This window comes from Symphalangus syndactylus, chromosome 13, assembly GCF_028878055.3.
Source record: "Symphalangus syndactylus isolate Jambi chromosome 13, NHGRI_mSymSyn1-v2.1_pri, whole genome shotgun sequence".
Classification (NCBI taxonomy): domain Eukaryota; kingdom Metazoa; phylum Chordata; class Mammalia; order Primates; family Hylobatidae; genus Symphalangus; species Symphalangus syndactylus.
In genome coordinates, this window is record NC_072435.2 from 33,457,480 (window position 1) to 33,476,975 (window position 19,496).

The 19,496-nt window shown below is 51.1% G+C and overlaps 1 protein-coding gene across 6 annotated transcripts in view; it reads left to right on the forward strand.

Annotated features, from left to right (window-relative positions):
• The window catches only part of ARHGEF18 (Rho/Rac guanine nucleotide exchange factor 18), a 129,180-nt gene that overhangs the window by 92,818 nt on the left and 16,866 nt on the right, over positions 1-19,496 (forward strand). For 4 of the 6 annotated variants that reach the window (XM_055240191.2, XM_055240190.2, XM_063615757.1 and 1 more), the window contains 7 exons: positions 4,066-4,204; positions 5,374-5,486; positions 5,639-5,779; positions 7,897-8,147; positions 10,823-10,948; positions 14,271-14,388; positions 17,077-17,325. In XM_055240191.2, the coding sequence (XP_055096166.1) occupies positions 4,066-4,204; positions 5,374-5,486; positions 5,639-5,779; positions 7,897-8,147; positions 10,823-10,948; positions 14,271-14,388; positions 17,077-17,325 (1,137 nt within the window). Of the gene's footprint in view, positions 1-3,910; positions 4,205-5,373; positions 5,487-5,638; positions 5,780-7,896; positions 8,148-10,822; positions 10,949-14,270; positions 14,389-17,076; positions 17,326-19,496 lie in introns of all 6 variants that reach the window. The other 2 variants (XM_063615758.1, XM_063615759.1) reach the window with 1 other exon arrangement.

Here is a 19,496-nt window from a genome sequence, read left to right on the forward strand (position 1 = left end):
CTGCTGCCCAGGCTGGAGTGCAGTGGCATGATCTCGGCTTACCACAACCTCTGCCTCCCAGGATCAAGCAATTCTCCTGCCTCAGCCTTCTGAGTAGCTGAGATTACAGGTGTGCACCACCACTGCCAAGCTAATTTTTGTATTTTTAGTAGAGACAGGTTTTCACCGTGTTGGCCAGGCTGGTCTTGAACTCCTGACCTCAAATGATGCACCCGCCTCGGCCTCCCAAAGTGCTGGGATCACAGGTGTGAGCCACAACACCCGGCCAGATGCTATTTTTGTGACTTTTTCTTCTATGGACTATTGTATTAGAGCAGAATTAATCTGATTTCAGTCAAGACCTCAGTCCACAAGCAACCATCTGTCAGCCATGCCAGGATGCTGCTGGGCAAAGGATACATCTCGGGATTTGTGCCATATTTGTACGTTTAGGTCATAATCGCCTGGGTGGAGTTGAGTGTTGTACAGAAATGGCAGGAAATGCCTGTCCCGGACCGTGTCGCCTTTGGTTTAGGATTCCTGTTTTTTTACATAGGTGTTGCTTTGTGAGTGACATCTTCAACTGCTTTGTCTCCTATAACAATAGTAATTGTTAGTCATGTATTATGACGTCAGAATGTTTCTGGCCACTGAACAAATGTCATCCTTGCTGTCCTGGGCTGTGGAAAGAATGAACAGCTACTGAGTATATGTGCAATGTGCTGTTACACAGCTTAGTGGCTGATGTCTTAATTGGCAAGAATTCTTGACTCCTCTGCCAGAAAATCTCTAACACACACCCACCTGCACATTAACAATCACCTACAATTTACAGCTAAATTAAAAGTTGCTCAGAGGCCGGCTACGGTGGCTCAAGCCTGTAATCCCAGGACTTTGGGAGGCCGAGGCGGGTGGATCACCTGAAGTCGGGAGTTTGAGACCAGCCTGACCAACATGGAGAAACTCCGTCTCTACTAAAAATACAAAATTAGCCGGGCGTGGTGGCACATGCCTATAATCCCAGCTACTCGGGAGGCTGAGGCAGGAGAATCGCTTGAACCCGGGAGGCAGAGGTTGCGGTGAGCCGAGATCGCGCCATTGCACTCCAGCCTGGGCAACAAAAGCGTTAATCCGTCTCAAAAAAAAAAGAAAAAAAAAAAAAAAAGTTGCTCACAGAATGCTGAATCCTCTCCCAGGAGAGCTGCTGCGAGTATGTTTTCCCTAGGGCAAGCTCTGCCCACCCCATGGTTTATAACTCCGTGTTCCCAAGAAAGAGACTTCTAGCTGCTCTCTTCCTGTAACATAGACAAACCAATGGTGTGTCAGGACCTAGGAGCCAGGAGGCCTTGGGACAGATCAGATTTTTTTTTTCTTTTTTTTTTTTTTGTCAGATGGAGTCTCACTTTGTTGTCTAGGCTGGAGTGCGGTGGCATGATGTCAGCTCACGGCAACCTCTGCCTCCCGGGTTCAGGCAATTCTCCTGCCTCAGCCTCCCGAGTAGCTGGGATTACAGGTGCCCGCCACCATGCCCAGCTAATTTTGTATTTTTAGTAGACATGGGGTTTCATCATGTTGGCCTTTGGTCAGGCTGGTCTCGAACTCCTGACCTCAGGAGATCCACCGTGTCGGCCTTCCAAAATGCTGGGATTACAGGCCTTAGCCACTGCACCTGACCTGACAGATCAGATTTCTATTTCTCTCCTCTCCTCTCCTCTCCCCTCCCCCTTCTCTCCTCTCCTCTCTTCTCTTCTCCCCTCCCCGCCCCTCTCCTCTCCTCCCCTCCCCTCCCCTCCCCTCCCCTCCCCTCCCCTCTCCTCTTCTCTCCTCTCTTCTCTCCTCCCCTCCCTTCCCCTCTCCTCCTCTCCCCTCTCCTTTTCTAGAAGATCCCGCTCTGTCACCCAGGCTGGAGTGCAGTGGCGCAATCATAGCTCACTGCAGCCTTGAACTCCTGGGCTCAAGCAATCCTACTGCCTCAGCCTCCCAAGTAGCTGAGACTACAGGCGTGCGCCACTGTGCTCAGCTAATTTTTTATTTTGTGTAGAGACGGGGCCTTGCTATGTTTCCCAGGCTGGTTTTGAACTCCTGGCCTCAAGCGATCCTTCCACCTCTACCTCCCAAAGTGCTAGGATTACAGGCGTGAGCCACCATGTCTGGCCCAGATTTCTTTCTTTTTTTTTTTAAGACAGAGTTTCCCTCTTGTTGCCCAGGCTGGAGTGCAATGGCGCGGTCTCGGCTCACTGAAACCTCCGCCTCCCGGGTTCAAGCGATTCTCCTGCCTTAGCCTCCCTAGTAGCTGGTTTTACAGGCATGTGCCACCACGTTCGGCTAATTTTGTGTTTTTAGTAGAGATGGGGTTTCTCCATGTTGGTCAGGCTGGTCTCAAACTCCCAACCTCAGGTGATCCGCCAGCCTTGGCCTCCCAAAGTGCTGGGATTACAGGCGTGAGCCACCATGCCCGGCCGCCAGATTTCTTTTTAATGCTGGTCTTTGTCCTTACCTAGGCAGAACTTCAAGATACAATTTTATAAAATATAAGAGTAAACTAGCCAAGTAGCCCATCTCAACTATGCCTGTCAAATAGGAGGGGAAAACTGAACCTAATGAATGATAGTTGAGCTTTATTTATTATTTATTTATTTTTGAGGCAGAGTCTCACTCCGTCGCCCAGGCTGGAGCGCAGTGGTGTGATCTCCGCTCACTGCGACCTCCGACTCCCGGGTTCAAGCGATTCTGTGCCTCAGCCTCCTGAGTAGCTGGGATTACAGGCATCCACCACCACACCCTTCTAATTTTTTTTTTTTTTTTTTTTTTAGTAGAGACAGGGTTTTCCTGGCCAGGCTGGTCTTGAACTCCTGACCTTGTGATCCACCCACCTCGGCCTCCCAAAGTGCTGGATTACAGGCATGAGCCACTGCACTCGGCCATAGTTGAGCTTTATTAAGAGTTGCATCTTGGGAGGCCCAAAGCAGGAGGACCGCTTGAAGCCAGGAGTTCAAGACCAGCCTGAGCAACATAGTGAGACCTCCGTCTCTCTACAAGAAAATATTTTTAAATTATACAGCACACCTGTAGTCCCAGCTACTCAGGAGACTGAGGCAGAAGGATTGCTTGAACCTAGGGGTTTAAGGCTGCAGTGAGCTATGGTCGGCCACTGCACTCCAGCCCGAGCTAGAGTGAAACTATCTCTAAAAATAATAATAATTAATTTAAAAAGTTGCATCTTTCCATGAGTAGGTGAGCTTATCAGCAGGCACATGTATCCTATGATCTGAACCCTTAAATTAATGAACAGATGGGTGTAGACAGCCGTTTGCAGCCCCTGTTGATGTTGGGTTGGTTTATAATCACCGTATGGAACAGAATCGGAGCCTCGCGTCCACTTCGATGGTAGAATTCTATTTGAGTGCTGATGACCAGGGGCGGCTAAACACCATGCCCTGCCATCTCTGGGTCTTAGAGTCACCCTCACATCTGATCTCAGATTAATTATCACCATGTGCAAGGTTTTGGCATGAAGCATGCCAGGCTCACAGTTTCATGATCTTAGACTATTTACAGCAAACTCAAACAGCTCACTTGCTTTTTATACCCTGCAAAGACCAAGGGAGAGCCTAGAGGTTTTTTTTTTTTTTTTTTTCTGTTTTATTCTATCAAAGCAGCAAATACTGCAATTTCCACAGTAAATGGTCACAGTGGGGACCAATATCCTGCCCTCCAGACCCGCTGCTTCAGCCAATACAGCAAGGGAAGACGCAGCTCTGTTTTCTAGAAGGATCCCACCGAGGCATAAAAACGGCGCAACCCAGGCTGGCGCCGCGCCGGGTACCGGAGCCCCGGGCGCCAACATGGGGAATGCGCACTCCAAAAGCGGGGACAGGCACGGCGCGCTCCCCGGCCGCCCCGAGCTGTCTTTTTACGGCTCTTTCCCCAGGAAATGGAGCGAGAACGTCTTCTTGGATAACGAGCTGCTGACCTCCAAGATCTTGTCCGTGCTGCGGCCGCAGTCGGAGCGGGGCTTCCGTGCTGGCGACCTCCGCTACCCGACCCACTTTCTCAGCACCAACTCTGTCCTTGCCTCTGTCACAGCCTCGCTCAAGGAGCACCCCCGGGGCACCCTCCTGTCCGATGGCAGCCCGGCCCTGTCCAGGAATGTCGGTATGACGGTCTCTCAGAAAGGGGGTCCCCAGCCAACACCGAGCCCGGCTGGCCCTGGGACGCAACTCGGGTAAGCCAGGGTCCCCTCTGTGCCCTCAGGTGGGTGGTGGCATTCCCTGGAGAGCTGTCGACAGCCTCTCCGGAGGGAGACCCCGACTTAGATCTGTGTGAATCCACACGGCAGCCCCCGTGCTAAGCAGAGAAATTCCCATTAACGCTTGCTTCCAGGATCCACGCTTTTTTGCAAAAACGATGCATCCCGGGGTGTATTCGGCCCCTGGTGGAGCCAGTTTGCTTAGCGCCCTCGAGGGATCCTTGGACTCGCTCCTTAGGCCGGGCTCCTTACTTACTCAAGGCGATGCTCAAAGTCCTGCTGGGTGTGTGTGGAGGCGGCGTCCCATTATCTGTGCCTTACCTCATTTTATAGGACTTCAAAGTGGTTCCCTTGATAATGCCTGCATCGGTGTCGGGGTAGAAAGTGATGCTAGAAGCTGATATGTTTGTGGTGACTATTCCATGAGTTCGTGGGAAAGGGAGTAGATTATCATTTTCCTCTGAGTAAGGACTGCCTTCCCACCTTGACCATGAAACCATTTCCACTTAACTCCTGGTAGGCAGGATCCCAGGGGCCCCAAGCGGGCTCCAGTGGCCCGTCAAGGAAGCTGCAATCCACACCCCATTAGAACGTAACTAAACATGAAAGGAAGTTACTATGGAAGAAATCCTGATGTGACATTGACAGATAATCTCCCCCATCCCCCCCACCACTATTTTTTTTTTTCTTTAGATAGAATCTCACCCTGTCGCCCAGGCTGGAGTTCAGTGGCACAATCTTGGCTCACTGCAACCTCCACCTCCCGGGCGCAAGTGATTCCCCTGCCTCAGCCTCCCAAGTAGCTAGGATTACAGGCACCTGCCACCACGCCCGGCTAATTTTTGTATTTTTAGCAGAGACGGGATTTTGCCATGTTGGGTGAGCTGGTCTCAAACTCCTGACCTCAGGTGATCTGCCTGGCTTCGGCCTCCCAAAGTCTGGGATTACAGGCATGAGACACCGCACCTGGCAAATCTCCCAGTTTTTAAAAATGATCTGTAGACAAAGTTGAGGCTTCTGTGAAAATCTGGAGAGTTCTCAGAGAGTATCGAATCGGATGGAGTCACCGATGTGCCTTTGTTGCATGAGGTCGTGTGTGTTTAATTCACTTTTCTAAAACAATTGTTTTTATTGTTTGCACTCAGACCAATCACAGGAGAGATGGATGAAGCCGATTCTGGGTTTTTTAAATTTAAGCAGATAGCTGATGACTCTCTGTCCCTTACATCTCCGAACACCGAGTCCATTTTTGTAGAAGGTATGGTCATCTCCGCTCTCTCGCGGCTGCCACAGCCACACAGTCCCTGTCCCTCCTGGGAAGAGCTGAGGCTCGTGTCAGCATGTCTACGGGAGGGAATCGGGGTGACGTGGCTCTGGGCCCCCAGCAGCCGCACCTCGCTCTTCCCTCAGATCCCTACGCCGCCTCACTGAGGAGTGAGATTGAGTCAGACGGCCACGAGTTTGAAGCTGAGTCCTGGAGCCTCGCCGTGGACCCAGCCTACGCCAAGAAGCAAAAGAGGGAGGTGGTGAAAAGACAAGATGTCCTTTATGGTGAGGAGTCCACAGCCCTGTGCCACCACACCAGCCCTCCACTCTCTTCTCTGCTCCCTCCCTCCCTCCCTCCCTTCCTTCCTTCCTTATCTTTGTCTTTCTCTCTTTCTCTCTTTCCCTCTCTCTTTTGTTCTCTTTCTCTCTTTCTTTTTTTTCTTTTTTGAGACAGAGTCTCTCTCTATTGCCCAGGCTGGAGTACAGCGGGATAATCAGAGCTCACTGCAGCCTCGACCTGGGCTCAAGCAGTCCCTCACCTCAGCCTCCCTAGTAGCTGGGACCACAAGCATGGGCCACTACACCTGGCGAATTTTTTTATTTTCTGTAGAGACGGGGGTCTCACCATGTTGCCCAGGCTGGTCTCAATCTCCTGAGCTCACGTGACCCGCCCACCTGGGCCTCCCAAAATATTGGGATTATAGGCGTGAGCCACGGTGCCTGGCCTCTCTCTGTGTTTCTCTCTCTTTCTCTCTCCTCCCTTGGTGCAGCCCTGCTTCCCATGCCAGGGAAGAGACGGTCGGAGAGGATTTTGTTAGAATGTGTCCCTGTGGACACGTCTGGCTGAATGCCCAGGTCTGGCTGGTTCTTCCCTTGTTGGTGGCTGTCTTAGCCTGTATAGGCAGCGCTCATAGAACACCATACACAGGGTGGCTGAAAAGCCACAGAAGTTTATGGCTCACAGTTCTAGAGGCTGGGACATCTAAGATCAAGGCGGCGGCAGACTTAGTGTCCATGGAGGCCCCATTTCCTGGCTTCCTGATGGTGGCATCTGGCTGTGTTCTCACAAAGTCTTCATGGTCTTTCTCAGGTCCTTTTTTTTCTTTTTTTGAGACAGAGTCTCACTCTGTCACCCGGGCTGGATGCAGTGATGCGGTCTCAGCTCACTGCAACCTCCGCCTCCCAGGTTCAAGCAATTATCCTGCCTCAGCCTCCCGAGTAGCTGAGATGATGGTGCCTGCCACCATGCCCAGCTAATTTTTTTTTTTTTTTTTTTTTTTTTGAGACAGAGTCTCACTCTGTCGCCCAGGCTGAAGTGCAGTGGTTCCATCTCGGCTCACCTTCATCTCCCGAATTCAAGCAATTCTCCTGCCTCAGCCTCCCGAATAGCTGGGATTACAGGTGCCTGCTGCGACGCCCAGCTAATTTTTGTATTTTTAGTAGAGGCGGTGTTTCACCATGTTAGTCAGGCTAGTCTCGGACTCCTGACCTCATGATCTGCCCACCTTGGCCTCCCACAATGCTAGGATTACAGGCGTCAGCCACCATGCCCGGCCGTGCCCGGCTAATTATTTTTTGGCAGAGACAGGGTTCCGCTGTGTTGGCCAGGCTAGTCTCGAACTCCTGACCTCAAGTGATCTGCTCACCTCGGCCTCCCAGAGTGCTGGGATTACAGGCATGAGCCACCACCCTTGGCCCTCAGGTCCTTTTCCTAAGGGCGCTAGTCCCACCATGAGGTTCTCTCCCCTTAGGACCTCATCACCTTCCAAGGGCCGCACCTCCTGATACTGTCACCTTGGGGGTTCGAATTTCGACATACAAATTTTGGGGGACGCAAACGTCTTGTTCATTGCAGTCTAGGTCTGGTGAGGGACACACACAGATGTGATGTATGAGTTTTAACAGCTACAGGAGTGTTCCTCAGAACACTCTTCTTCCTAAAAAGACCTGATACCGGGCGTGGTGGTGCACGCCTGTAATCCCAGCTACTTAGGAGGCCGAGGCAGGAGAATCACTTGAATGTGGGAGGCAGAGATTGCAGTGAGCTGAGATTGCGCCACTGCTCTCCAGCCTGGGCAACAGAGCAAGACTCCATCTCAAAAAAAACAAACAAAAAAACACGGACTTAAAATGTTGTCCGCTGGGTTGACACTGGGCACAAAACCCTCCTGTGATGGGGAGGCCGAGGGCTGTCTCCTTCCCCTGCTCCTTCAGGCTGGGACCCCCCCGCAGCACTCTAAACCCTGGACACCTTGGAAGTAACAAAGATCCCAAAGGCGCAAGGTCTTAGGCAGAGAACTCTCAGGAGCCAGTTCAGCACGTGAAGGGCTGGCAGCACCCATGACTGCCCAGCGGGGCCGTGGAGCCAGCGTGGCTGAGTCCTGCCGTCCGTGTCCCTGCAGAGCTGATGCAGACAGAGGTGCACCATGTGCGGACACTCAAGATCATGCTGAAGGTGTACTCCAGGGCCCTGCAGGAGGAGCTGCAGTTCAGCAGCAAGGCCATTGGCCGCCTCTTCCCATGCGCTGATGACCTGCTGGAGACGCACAGCCACTTCCTCGCTCGGCTCAAGGAGCGCCGCCAAGAGTCCCTGGAGGAGGGCAGTGACCGGAATTATGTCATCCAGAAAATCGGCGACCTCCTGGTTCAGCAGGTGGGTGCAGCCGTGTTCATCTCAACAGTCTTCAAAGCCTCTGCTTTGTCTCTGTTCCTTTCTTCTTTTTTTCTGAGATAGGGTCTTGCTGTGTTGCCCAGGCTGGAGGGCAGTGGTGCAGTCACAGCTCAGTGCAGCCTCAACCTCTCAGGCTCAGGTGATCCTCCCACCTCAGCCTCCCAAGTAGCTGGGACTACAGCTATGCGCCACTATACCCGGCTAAATTTTATTTTTTGTAGAGATGAGGTCTCACTCTATGGCCCAGGCTGGTCTTGAACTCCTGAGCTCAAGTGATCCTCCTGCCTCAGCCTTCCACGTAGCTGGGACTCCAAGGAACACCATGTCTGGCTAATTTTTTATTTTTTGAAGAGATTGGGTCTTGCCTTGTTGCCCAGGCTAGTCTCAAATTCCTGGCTTAAGCAGTCCCCCTGCCTCGGCCTCCCAAAGTGCAGGGATCACAGGCATGAGCCATTGTGCCAGCCTGTTCCTTTCAATAATAAAACGAGAGTGGCTCAAGTGGCTCCTGTTTGTCGAGTGCCTGCTCCCCTGAGGACACACAGTTCTGGGCCCCTTACAGCGATGCCTGCAGTTCATATTCTAGAAACACAGAGACCTAAATTAGCCAGTGTCCCTGGCTGAACACTATTCAATGTTACATTCTTCTGTGCTCTTGTTTGGTTGGTTGGTTTTTGTGTTTTGGTTCAAATCACTTATGCTTTCAACTGTTCAAAGCATACCTATTGACTGAGTGCAGTGGCCCACACCTGCAATCCCAGCACTTTGGGAGGCCAAGCAGGTGAATTGCTTGAGCCCAGGAGTTCCAGACCAGCCTGGGCAACATAGCAAGACCCCGTATCTACAAAACATAAAAATAAATTAGCCAGCTGTGGTGGTGTATAGCTGTAGTCCCAGCTACTCAGGAGGCTGAGGTAGGAGGATCACTTGAGCTTGGGAGGCGGAGATTGCAATGAGCTATGATCATGCCACTGCTCTCCAGCCTGGGCAGCAGAGCAAGACCCCATCTCGGGGGCAGGGGAAAGCATACCTGTGAACCAGCACCATCCATGGTAGTGGTATTAACCCCAAATGATCACCCTAGGCCAAGATTTACCCAGGGGAGCTATGCCCCTCGTGTGACCTCAAACTATTTGCTCAAAGCATCCTGGGCCAGCTACTTAGAAGAACAATCCTTTTGCTTTTTATGTTTCTTTTTTTTTTTTTGAGACGAAGTCTCGCTCTGTCGCCCAAGCTGGAGTGCAGTGGCGCAATGTCGGCTCACTGCAACCTGCACCTCCCAAATTCAAGCAATTCTCATGCCTCAGCCTCCCGAGTAGCTGGGATTACAGGCGCCTGCCACCACACCCAGCTAATTTTTTTGTATTTTCGGTAGAGACAGGGTTTCACCATGTTGGCCAGGCTGGTCTCCAACTCTTGACCTCAGGTGATCCTCCTGCCTCAGTCTTCCAAACTGCTGGGATTACGTGTGTGAGCCACTGCATCTGGCCTGCTTTTTATGTTTCTAATGTCCGTTGGCTGAAATTTACTTTTTTTCTCAGCTCTTAGGAAGTTTTACGGCATCTGTGATGTAGCAAAGCCCCAAAGCAGAAGGTTTTTTTATTTTACCTTTATGACTGCTTGCGAGTAGACACCCCAAACTGAAGCATTTCTCTGTTTGAGGACATATTAGAAAGTGGAACTGCAGCTGGGTGCTGTGGTTCACACCTGTAACCCCAACACTTTGGGAGGCTGAGGGGGGTAGATCACTTGAGGTTATGAGTTCAAGGCCAGCCTGACCAACATGGTCAGGTTAGCCAGGTGTGGTGGCGGCACCTGTAATCCCAGCTACTCAGGAGGCTGCAGCAGGAGAATCGCTCAAACCCGGAAGGCAGAGGTTGCAGTAAGCCAAGATCGCACCACTGCACTCCAGCCTGAGCCACAGAGCAAGATGCTGTCTCTAAAAAAAAAAAAAAGAAAGAAAATGGAATTGCAAATAAATCTAATATTTATTTTAGCAGAGTCAGACAAATTAGATGAAAATATACTTTGGCTGGCCAGGCATGGTAGCTCACGCCTATAATCCCAGCACTTTGGGAAGCTGAGGTGGGTAGATCAAGAGGTCAAGAGTTCGAGACCAGCCTGACCGACATGGTGAAACCTGGTCTCTACTAAAAATACAAAAATTAGCCGGGCATGGTGGCGTGCACCTATAATCTCAGCTACTCAGGAGGCTGAGGCAGGAGGATCGCTTGACCCCAGGAGGTGGAGGTTGCAGTGAACCAAGATCGCGCCATTGCACTTCAGCCTGGGCCACAGAGCAAGATGCCACAGTGAGCCAAGATCACGCCACTGTACTCCAGCCTGGGCAACAGAGTGAGACTCTGTCTAAAAAAAATTAGCCGGGCGTGGTGGCAGCACCTGTAATCCCAGCTACTCGGGAGGCTACAGCAGGGGCATTGCGTGAACCCGGGAGGCGGAGGTTGCAGTGAGCCAAGATCGTGCCATTGCACTTCAGCCTGAGCCACAGAGCAAGATGCTGTCTCAAAAAAAAAAAAAAGAAATAAAATGGAATTGCAAATAAATCTAATATTTATTTTAGCACACTCAGACGAATTAGATGAAAATATACTTTGGCAGTTTTCATGTTTAATTAACATTTCCATTCTTTTGTTTATCAGTTTTCAGGTGAAAATGGGGAGAGAATGAAAGAAAAGTACGGTGTGTTTTGTAGTGGCCACAATGAAGCTGTTAGTCATTATAAGTTGCTGCTTCAGCAAAACAAGAAATTTCAAAACTTGATCAAGGTAAAAACAAGTTTTTTTTTTTAATCAAAAACTTATATTCTGGCCGGGCGCAGTGGCTCACGCCTGTAATCCCAGCACTTTGGGAGACTGAGGCGGGCGGATCACGAGGTCAGGAGATCGAGACCGTCTTGGCCAACATGGTGAAACCCCGTCTCTATTAAAATACAAAAAATTAGCCGGGCATGGTGGCACGCACCTGTAATCCCAGCTACTTGGGAGGCTGAGGCAGAGGAATTGCTTGAACCCAGGAAGCGAAGGTTACAGTGAGCCGAGATCACGCCACTGCCACTGCACTCCAGCCTGGCAACAGAGCAAGAATCTGTCTCAAAAAAAACAAAACAAAACAAAAAAAAACTTATATTCTTCACTGTGGGGTTTTTCCACAGAATCGTAGAGTCTTGGGACTTGGGAATTATAAGGCATGTGTTATGTAGCAGTGATTTTCAAGGTTTGGTTTGGCTTTTAACTACAACCCCATTCAGAACACACCAGTGAAATCTTACATAGAATCCTGAGATGTAAAATAAAGCAGGCCAGATGCAATGCCTCACGCTGTAAATCCAGCACTTTGGGAGGCCAAGGCAGGAGGGTCGCTTGAGGCCAGGAGTTCGAGACCAGCCTGGGCAACATAGCAAGATCCTGTCTCTACGAAAAATTTAAAAATTAGCCAGGCATGGTGGTGCACACCTGTAACCCCAGCTACTCCAGCAGCTAAGGAGGGAAAATCAGTTGAGCTCAGGAGTTTAAGACCAGCCTGGGCAACATAGCAAGATCCCACCTCTACTATATAAAATACATATATATACACACACACATATTAACAAAATCAATCAAAGAAAGCATATCTAGACTTTGTTCCTTGCCAGGCCACAGTGGCCCCTGAGAGACCCCTGCAGCCCTCAGCATGGGACCTGCTGACCATCACTTTGTGTCATCACTGTTTGGATGACACAAAGGATCATTTGAAGGGGCTTCCCTGCCCCAGGAACTGGTCCTCCAGAGCCACCCTGTTTTGCCTTGGGGATGCCGTCTGTCATAAGGAGGGTTACTCCAGATGGGCACGGTGGCTCATACCTGTAATCCCTGTAACTTTGGGAGGCCAAGGCGGGCAGATCACCTGAGGTCAGGAGTTCAATACCAGCCTGCCCAACATGACGAAACCCTGTCTTTACTAAAAATACAAAAAAATAGCCAGGCGTGGGCTGGGCGCGGTGGCTCACGCCTGTAATGCCAGCGTTTTGGGAGGCCAAGTTGGGCGGATCCCAAGGTCAGGAGATCAAGACCATCCTGGCTAACATGGTGAAACCCGGTCTCTACTAAAAGTACAAAAAATTAGCCGGGCTTGGTGGCAGGCGCCTGTAGTCCCAGCTACTCGGGAGGCTGAGGCAGAAGAATGGTGTGAACCCGGGAGGCGGAGTGTGCAGTGAGCCGAGATCGCACGACTGCACTCCAGCCTGGGCAACAAGAGCGAAACTCCGTCTCAAAAAAATACAAAATAAAAAAAGGAGGGTTACTCCAAACGTTTGTCCCCTTGCTGGTCCGTGTTCACCCCTGGAGCATGTAGAATGATCTTCCTGCCTCCTTTGTGTGAGCGTGGGTAGGTGCTCGAAGCCCAGCCGGAGACAGCCAAGTCAAGGGAGACCCCACCTCCCGCGTCCTAGAAACCACACTTGGATGATGGCTAGTTGGTTCTATCAACATTCACCTCTTTAGAGGCCCTAACACCGCTGATTCCACAAGAGCTGCATCACCTGTGGCCTGGCCAGGACTTGGTTCTGCAGTGGCATTCTACACCCAGTGGTCCAAAGTTAGGAGTGACATGCGTTTAAACTTCATTGCATTATAGGTAGGTGGGAAAGGGAGAGGATCATTTTGAAGCTGCAGTTCCTCAAAGCCAGGAGGGGGATTCCAATGAAACCTCTGTCCACAGACTTGCAAATCCCACAGCGGCTCTGGGCCTCTTCAGTGGCTCTTTGCAAGTGCTGGCATCCCTAAAATGCATACAAGAGCAGCGGGAGCAAACAAGCAGAAAATGTGCTATGCTCCTGAGAGAGTGTCAGGTGACCCCTTTTGGTTCTCAGCCGGAGGTGAGCATCAGAAAGCGCCCAGGCTGGGCATGGTGGCTCACGCTTGGAATCCCAGCACTTTTGGGGAGGCCAAGGCGGGCAGATCATTTGAGACCAGCCTGGGGAATATGGCGAAATCTCATCTCTACTAAAACTACAAAAATTAGCCAGGTGTGGTGGTGCACACCTGTAATCCCAGCTACTCGGAGGCTGAGACAGGAGAATCGCTTAAACTCGGGAGGCGGAGGTTGCAGTGAGCTGAGATCACACCCAGGGACCCATTCAGAAGGCACATGCCCACTCTAGTTCTGGAGGGTTCCAGCACTCATGGGTTAGGGGGTGTGTGTTCATGTTGACATCGTGTGTGTGGACAGCTTGACAGATGATTTCCATAACAACCCCCTGGCTGGTTCTCATTTCTTTTATTTTTTTAGAGTCAGGGTCTTGCTCTGTCGCCCAGGCTGGAGTGCAATGGAAGAATCATGGCTCACTGCAGCCTCAAACTCCTGGGCTCAAGCAAAACCTCCTGTCTCTGCTTCCTGAGTAGCTGGGACTACAGGAGTGTGCCACCATGCCCAGCTAATATTTTAATTTTTTGTAGAGATGGGGTCTTGCTGTGTTGCCCAGGCTGGTCTCAAACTCCTGGTCTCAAGCGTTCCTCCCACCTTGGCCTCCCAAAGTGCTGAGATTACAGGCATGAACAACCACATCTGGCCTTTGGTGGCCTTTGTGTATACAGCAGGTCATCCCTGCTTTCAGGTATCTGGTGTCTGTCTCCTCCAAAGTGACAAAGGAAAGGTCCTGGTGAGCTGAGAAAGGAAGGAGCCCCAGCCTTGGCAGCCGATTGTTGACGAATTGGGCAAGAGCTGAGATGTTAATGCAGGATCTTGCTGTCCGTTTCTGACATATTAATGCAGGATCTTGCTGTCCGTTTCCGAGATGTTAATACGGGATCTTGCTGTCCGTTTCCAAGCTGTTAATGCGGGATCTTGCTTTCTGTTTCTGAGATGTTAATACAGGCTCTTGCTGTCCATTTCCGAGATGTTAATACGGGATCTTGCTTTCTGTTTCCGTTTCCGAGATATTAATACGGGATTTTCTTTCTGTTTCCGAGATGTTAATGCGGGATCTTGCTGTCCATTTCCGAGATGTTAATACGGGATCTTGCTTTCTGTTTCCGTTTCCGAGATGTTAATGTGGGATCTTGCTGTCCGTTTCCGAGATGTTAATACGGGACCTTGCTTTCTGTTTCCTAGAAAATTGGCAACTTCTCCATCGTGCGGCGGCTTGGTGTGCAGGAGTGCATTCTCCTGGTTACACAACGCATAACCAAATACCCAGTGCTGGTGGAGCGCATCATCCAGAACACGGAAGGTAGGCCTTCTCCCCACTGCCCCGCCCGCCCGTGCTGCTGCAGCACGGGGCTCTCTCCCTGTACCCACTCCCTATTTGAGCAGCAAACTGGATAAATTCCCTTTGAAATCCACTTTGCTGGGGGCTGGGGTTCCTTTTTTTTTTAAGAGACAGAATCTCACTCTGTTGCCCAGGCTGGAGTGTAGTGGTGAAATCATAGCTCATTGCAGCCTCCAACTCTGGGGCTCAAGTGATCCTCCTACCTCAGCCTCCCAGGCACCTGGGACTACAGGCATACGCCACTACACCCAGTTAATTTTTTTTTTAATTTTTTTTTTTTGGTAGAGATGGGGTCTCGCTGTGTTGCCCAGGCTGGTCTGGAACTCCTGGGTTCAAGTGATCTTCCCACCTCGGTCTCTCCAAAGTGCTGGGATCACAGGCATGAGCCATCACATCTGGCCTGGGTTTTTTTGTTTGTTTTGTTTTGTTTTGAGACAGTCTTGCTCTGTCCCTCAGGCTGGAGTGCAGTGGCGCGACCTCAGCTCACTGCAACCTCCTCTTCCCAAGTTCAAGCGATTCTCCTGCCTCAGCCTCCCGAGTAGCTGGGACTACAGGCGTGCACCACCACGCCTAGCTAATTTTGATATTTGTAGTAGAGATGGGGATTCACCATGTTGATCAGGCTGGTCTTAAACTCCTGGCCTCAAATGATCCGCCCACTTTGGCCTCCCAAAGTGCTGGGATTACAGGCGTGAGCCACTGTGCCGCACCGAGCCTGGCCTAGGATTTTTGATACAAGAAAGATGGGGTGGTCAGCACCATGAAAGCAGGAGCCAGGTCTTATTTGCCAACTGTTTCCCCCAGCCCCTAGCACAGGCTGGACCACTGCAGGCCCTCAGTGTCAGTGTCTGTGGAAAGGATGAATGAATGGATGGAGATGGTGCCCTGGTGGTTCAAACAGACCCAGAGATGGCCTCTGTGTCGTATGACCAGGGCTGAGCAAGGGATGTGTCTGGAGCCAGGGAGGCAGAGAAGGGCGGGCAGTCCAGCCGGCAGTTCTGGGAGCCAGGGCCATGCTGACCACAACTCTTGCTTCACCAGTGAATTCAGGCTATGAGAGGATGAACAAGTTTCCCCGCTATAAAAGCCACATCCTTGGAATGGGAGGAGCCAGATCCCAGTCACAACAGGAGGTGGAAGAAGTCTTTTTATTTTTTTAATTAATTAATTAATTAATTTATTTATTTATTTATTTTAAGACAGCAATAAGACACTCTTATGGCCCAGGCTAGAGTGCAGTGGCATAATCTTGGCTCACTGCAACCTCTGCCTCCCGGGTTCAAGTGATTCTCCTGCCTCAACCTCCCAAGTAGCTGGGATGACAGGCATGTCCACCACTCCTGGCTAATTTTTATATATATTTTTAGTAGAGACGAGGTTTCTCCATGTTGGCCAGGCTTGTCTTGAACTCCCGACCTCAGGTGATCCGCCCGCCTCGGCCTCCCAGAGTGCTGGGATTACAGGCGTGAGCCACCGCGCCCAGCTGGGAGTCTTTTATGAAGGGATTGGGACAGAGGAGAGTTTGTTTACCAAGCAGTAGACGGCAGAGCTAGTCATGGCAGTTTTGCCACTTGAATTGCACCTTAGCTTCTGCATTCGATGGACGCTCTACCTAGGTAAAAACTCAACTCTGAGCCAGGCGTGGTGGCTCATGCCTGTAATCCCAGCACTTTAGGAGGCTGAGGCAGGCAGATCACTTGAGATCAGGAGTTTGAGACCAGCCTGGCCAACATAGCAAAACCCCGTCTATACTAAAAATACCAAAAAAAGTAGCTGGGCATGGTGGCGGGTGCCTGTAATCCCAGCTACTCCAGAGACTGAGGCAGGAGAATCACTTGAACCTGAGAGACAAGTTGCAGTGAGCTGAGATTGCGCCATTGTACTCCAGCCTGGGCGACAGAGCCAGACTCTGTCCCCACAACGCCCCCCGCCCCCCGCCGCAAAACTAAACTCTAAAGTGTTGCATTTATCTTGGAGAACTATTTGCATCTCAGGAGATTACAGTTGGGAAGTGATCTTGAGGGTCTTCTGAGTGGTGGCCTTGGAGAACACACCACATAGATCCCACACGCCCATACATGAGTGTGTCCACACACCTCATAGATCCCACACGCCCATACATGAGTGTGTCCACACACCTCATAGATCCCACACGCCCATACATGGGTGTGTCCACACACCTCATAGATCTCACACGCCCATACATAGTGTGTCCACACACCTCATAGATCCCACACGCCCATACATGAGTGTGTCCACACACCTCATAGATCCCACATGCCCATACATGAGTGTGTCCACACACCTCATAGATCCCATACACCCATACATAGTGTGTCCACACACCTCATAGATCCCACACGCCCATACATGAGTGTGTCCACACACCTCATAGATCTCACACGCCCATACATAGTGTGTCCACACACCTCATAGATCCCACACGCCCATACATGAGTGTGTCCACACACCTCATAGATCCCACACGCCCATACATGAGTGTGTCCACACACCTCATAGATCCCACACGCCCATACATGAGTGTGTCCACACACCTCATAGATCCCACACACCCATACATAGTGAGTGTGTCCACTTCTGTTGTGTTAAAGTGGAAAAGAAAGACGTTAACTCTGCTATGTGTGGCAGCTGGCACTGAGGACTATGAAGACCTGACCCAGGCCTTGAACCTCATCAAAGATATCATCTCACAAGTGGACGCCAAGGTCAGTGAGTGTGAGAAGGGCCAGCGCCTCAGGGAGATCGCAGGGAAGATGGACCTGAAGTCCTCCAGCAAACTCAAGAACGGGCTCACCTTCCGCAAGGAAGACATGCTTCAGCGGCAGCTTCACCTGGAGGGCATGCTATGCTGGAAGACCACATCAGGGCGCTTGAAAGGTAAAGGCCTGCCCCTGGCCACCTCTAGTAGGTGCCATCTTGGATCAGTGGGCACCGTCTTGGAGTGGTGGGCACTGTCTTAGGTTAGTGGCACCATCTTGTATCAGTGGGTACCATCTTGGAGAGGTGGGTACTCTCTTGATTGGTGGCACTATCCTGTATCAGTGGGTACCATTTTGGAGTGTTGGTTGCCATTTTTTATTGGTGGGTGCCATGTTGGATTGGTGGCACTATATTGGATTGGTGGGTGCTATCTTGGGTTGGTAGCACCATCTTGGGAGTTGTGGGTGCCCTCTTAGAGTGATGGGTGCCATCTTGGATCAGTGGGCATCATCTTGGATTGGTGGGTGCCATAGTGGATTAGCAGCACCATCTTGGAGTGGTGGCACCATATTGTATTGGTGGCACCATCTTGGGAGTTGTGGGCACCCGCTTGGAGTGGTGGGTGCCATCTTGGATTGGTGGCATGGTCTTGGGAATGGTAGTACCATCTTGGATCAGTGGCACCATCTTGGTGGGTGCCCTCTTGAATCAGTGGGCACCATTTGGGTTGGTGGGTGCCATATTGGATTGGTGGCACACTCTTGGGAATGATGGCACCATCTTAGATCAGTGGGTGCCATCTTGGATTGGTGGCATAGTCTTGGAAGTAGTGACATCATCCTGGATCAGTGAGTACCATCTTGGATCAATGAGCACCATCTTGGAATGGTGGCATTATCTTGATCAGTGGGCTCCCTCTTGGATCAGTGGCCACCATTTTGATTGGTGGGTGCCATCTTGGACTGGTGGCATGGTCTTGGGAGTGGTGGCATCATCTCGGATCAGTAGGCACCATCTTGGTTTGGTGGGTGTCAACTGACACAGAGCCACTGAAGTCTGGCTACTTCATGGCTGAAGGGAGGTTATGAGCTGAGTCAGGATGAGGAAGGCAGCTGGGGTGTAGCATAAAAGAGGTGGTTGTATCACCATCCTCCTCCTCTGGTCTTTGGAAGGGTGCAGTACAAACCAGGAGGGCATGCTGAGTTGTTGACTTCCAAATGGATACCCAGGGCATTGGTGACACATCGTGACACCCCAGGTTTGGGCCCAGAATTCCGAACACGCTCAGCTGCCCATCTGGTTAGTCATGGGCCAGCCTGCCTGCCATGGGCCCAGCCACTGAGTGGCCCCCATGTGGGTAGAGAATACTCCCAGGACTGCTGATCAATGTCCCCAAGCATCCCACTCGCTGCCCAGGGTGTGCTCCGAGCCCTACTTTCAAGACCCATGTTGCAGTTCAGACCAGAGAGCGCTCAGGATTCATCCCTGGGTTTCCTGTTCATTTTTGGAGCCTCTAGAAACATCCCAAGCTATCCATTCACATCAGCATCTTTAAGGATCTTGAGGGAGTCACTGAGGTGGCCAAATGACAGCATTTGCCCACTCATCATTTGAGTAGGCGTGTATTTCACAGACAGGTTTAGTGCCTACTGCCCGCCAGGCACAGAGTTGGATGGTAGGAATACACCCCACCGGGCTAGACCTGGCGCCTAGCCTTTTAGGGCATCAGTCACTGGGGCTGAAAGAGAGAAACAAGCAAACAAACGGAAAAACTAGTTAGAAGTCCAGCAGATGCTTTAAGGAAGCCAGCAGGCTGCAGTGTGAGAGAATTAGCAAAAGCGTATCTGACTTAGGGGTGTTGGAAGCAGCTCCCCAAAAGTGGCGTTGCCCTTGAAACACAGCTCAGGGTTTGCATCTATGTGCAGGAAGCCATACAGCACGAGACATTCATACAGGGACAAGGCACTGAGGAGGACTGAGGGGCACGAGGGGACTGAGACCACCCCTGGCCTGCATCGCTGCAGTGGCTTGGGTCCTGGTGACCCAGGAGCAGAGAGAACAGAGAGCTCCGTTCACATCTGAGACATCAGAGGGAGAGATACTGTATTAGTCCGTGTTCATGCTGCTGATAAAGACATACCTGAGACTGGGCAACTTACCAAAGAAAGAGGTTTAATGGACTTAAATAGTTCCACCTAGGGGGGAAGACCTCACAATCATGGCAGAAGGCAGGAGGAGCAAGTCACGTCTTACATGGATGGCAGCAGGCAAAGCAAGAGGGAGCTTGTGCAGGGCAATTCCCCCTTATAAACTGTCAGCTCTTGTGAGACTCATTCACTATCACGAGA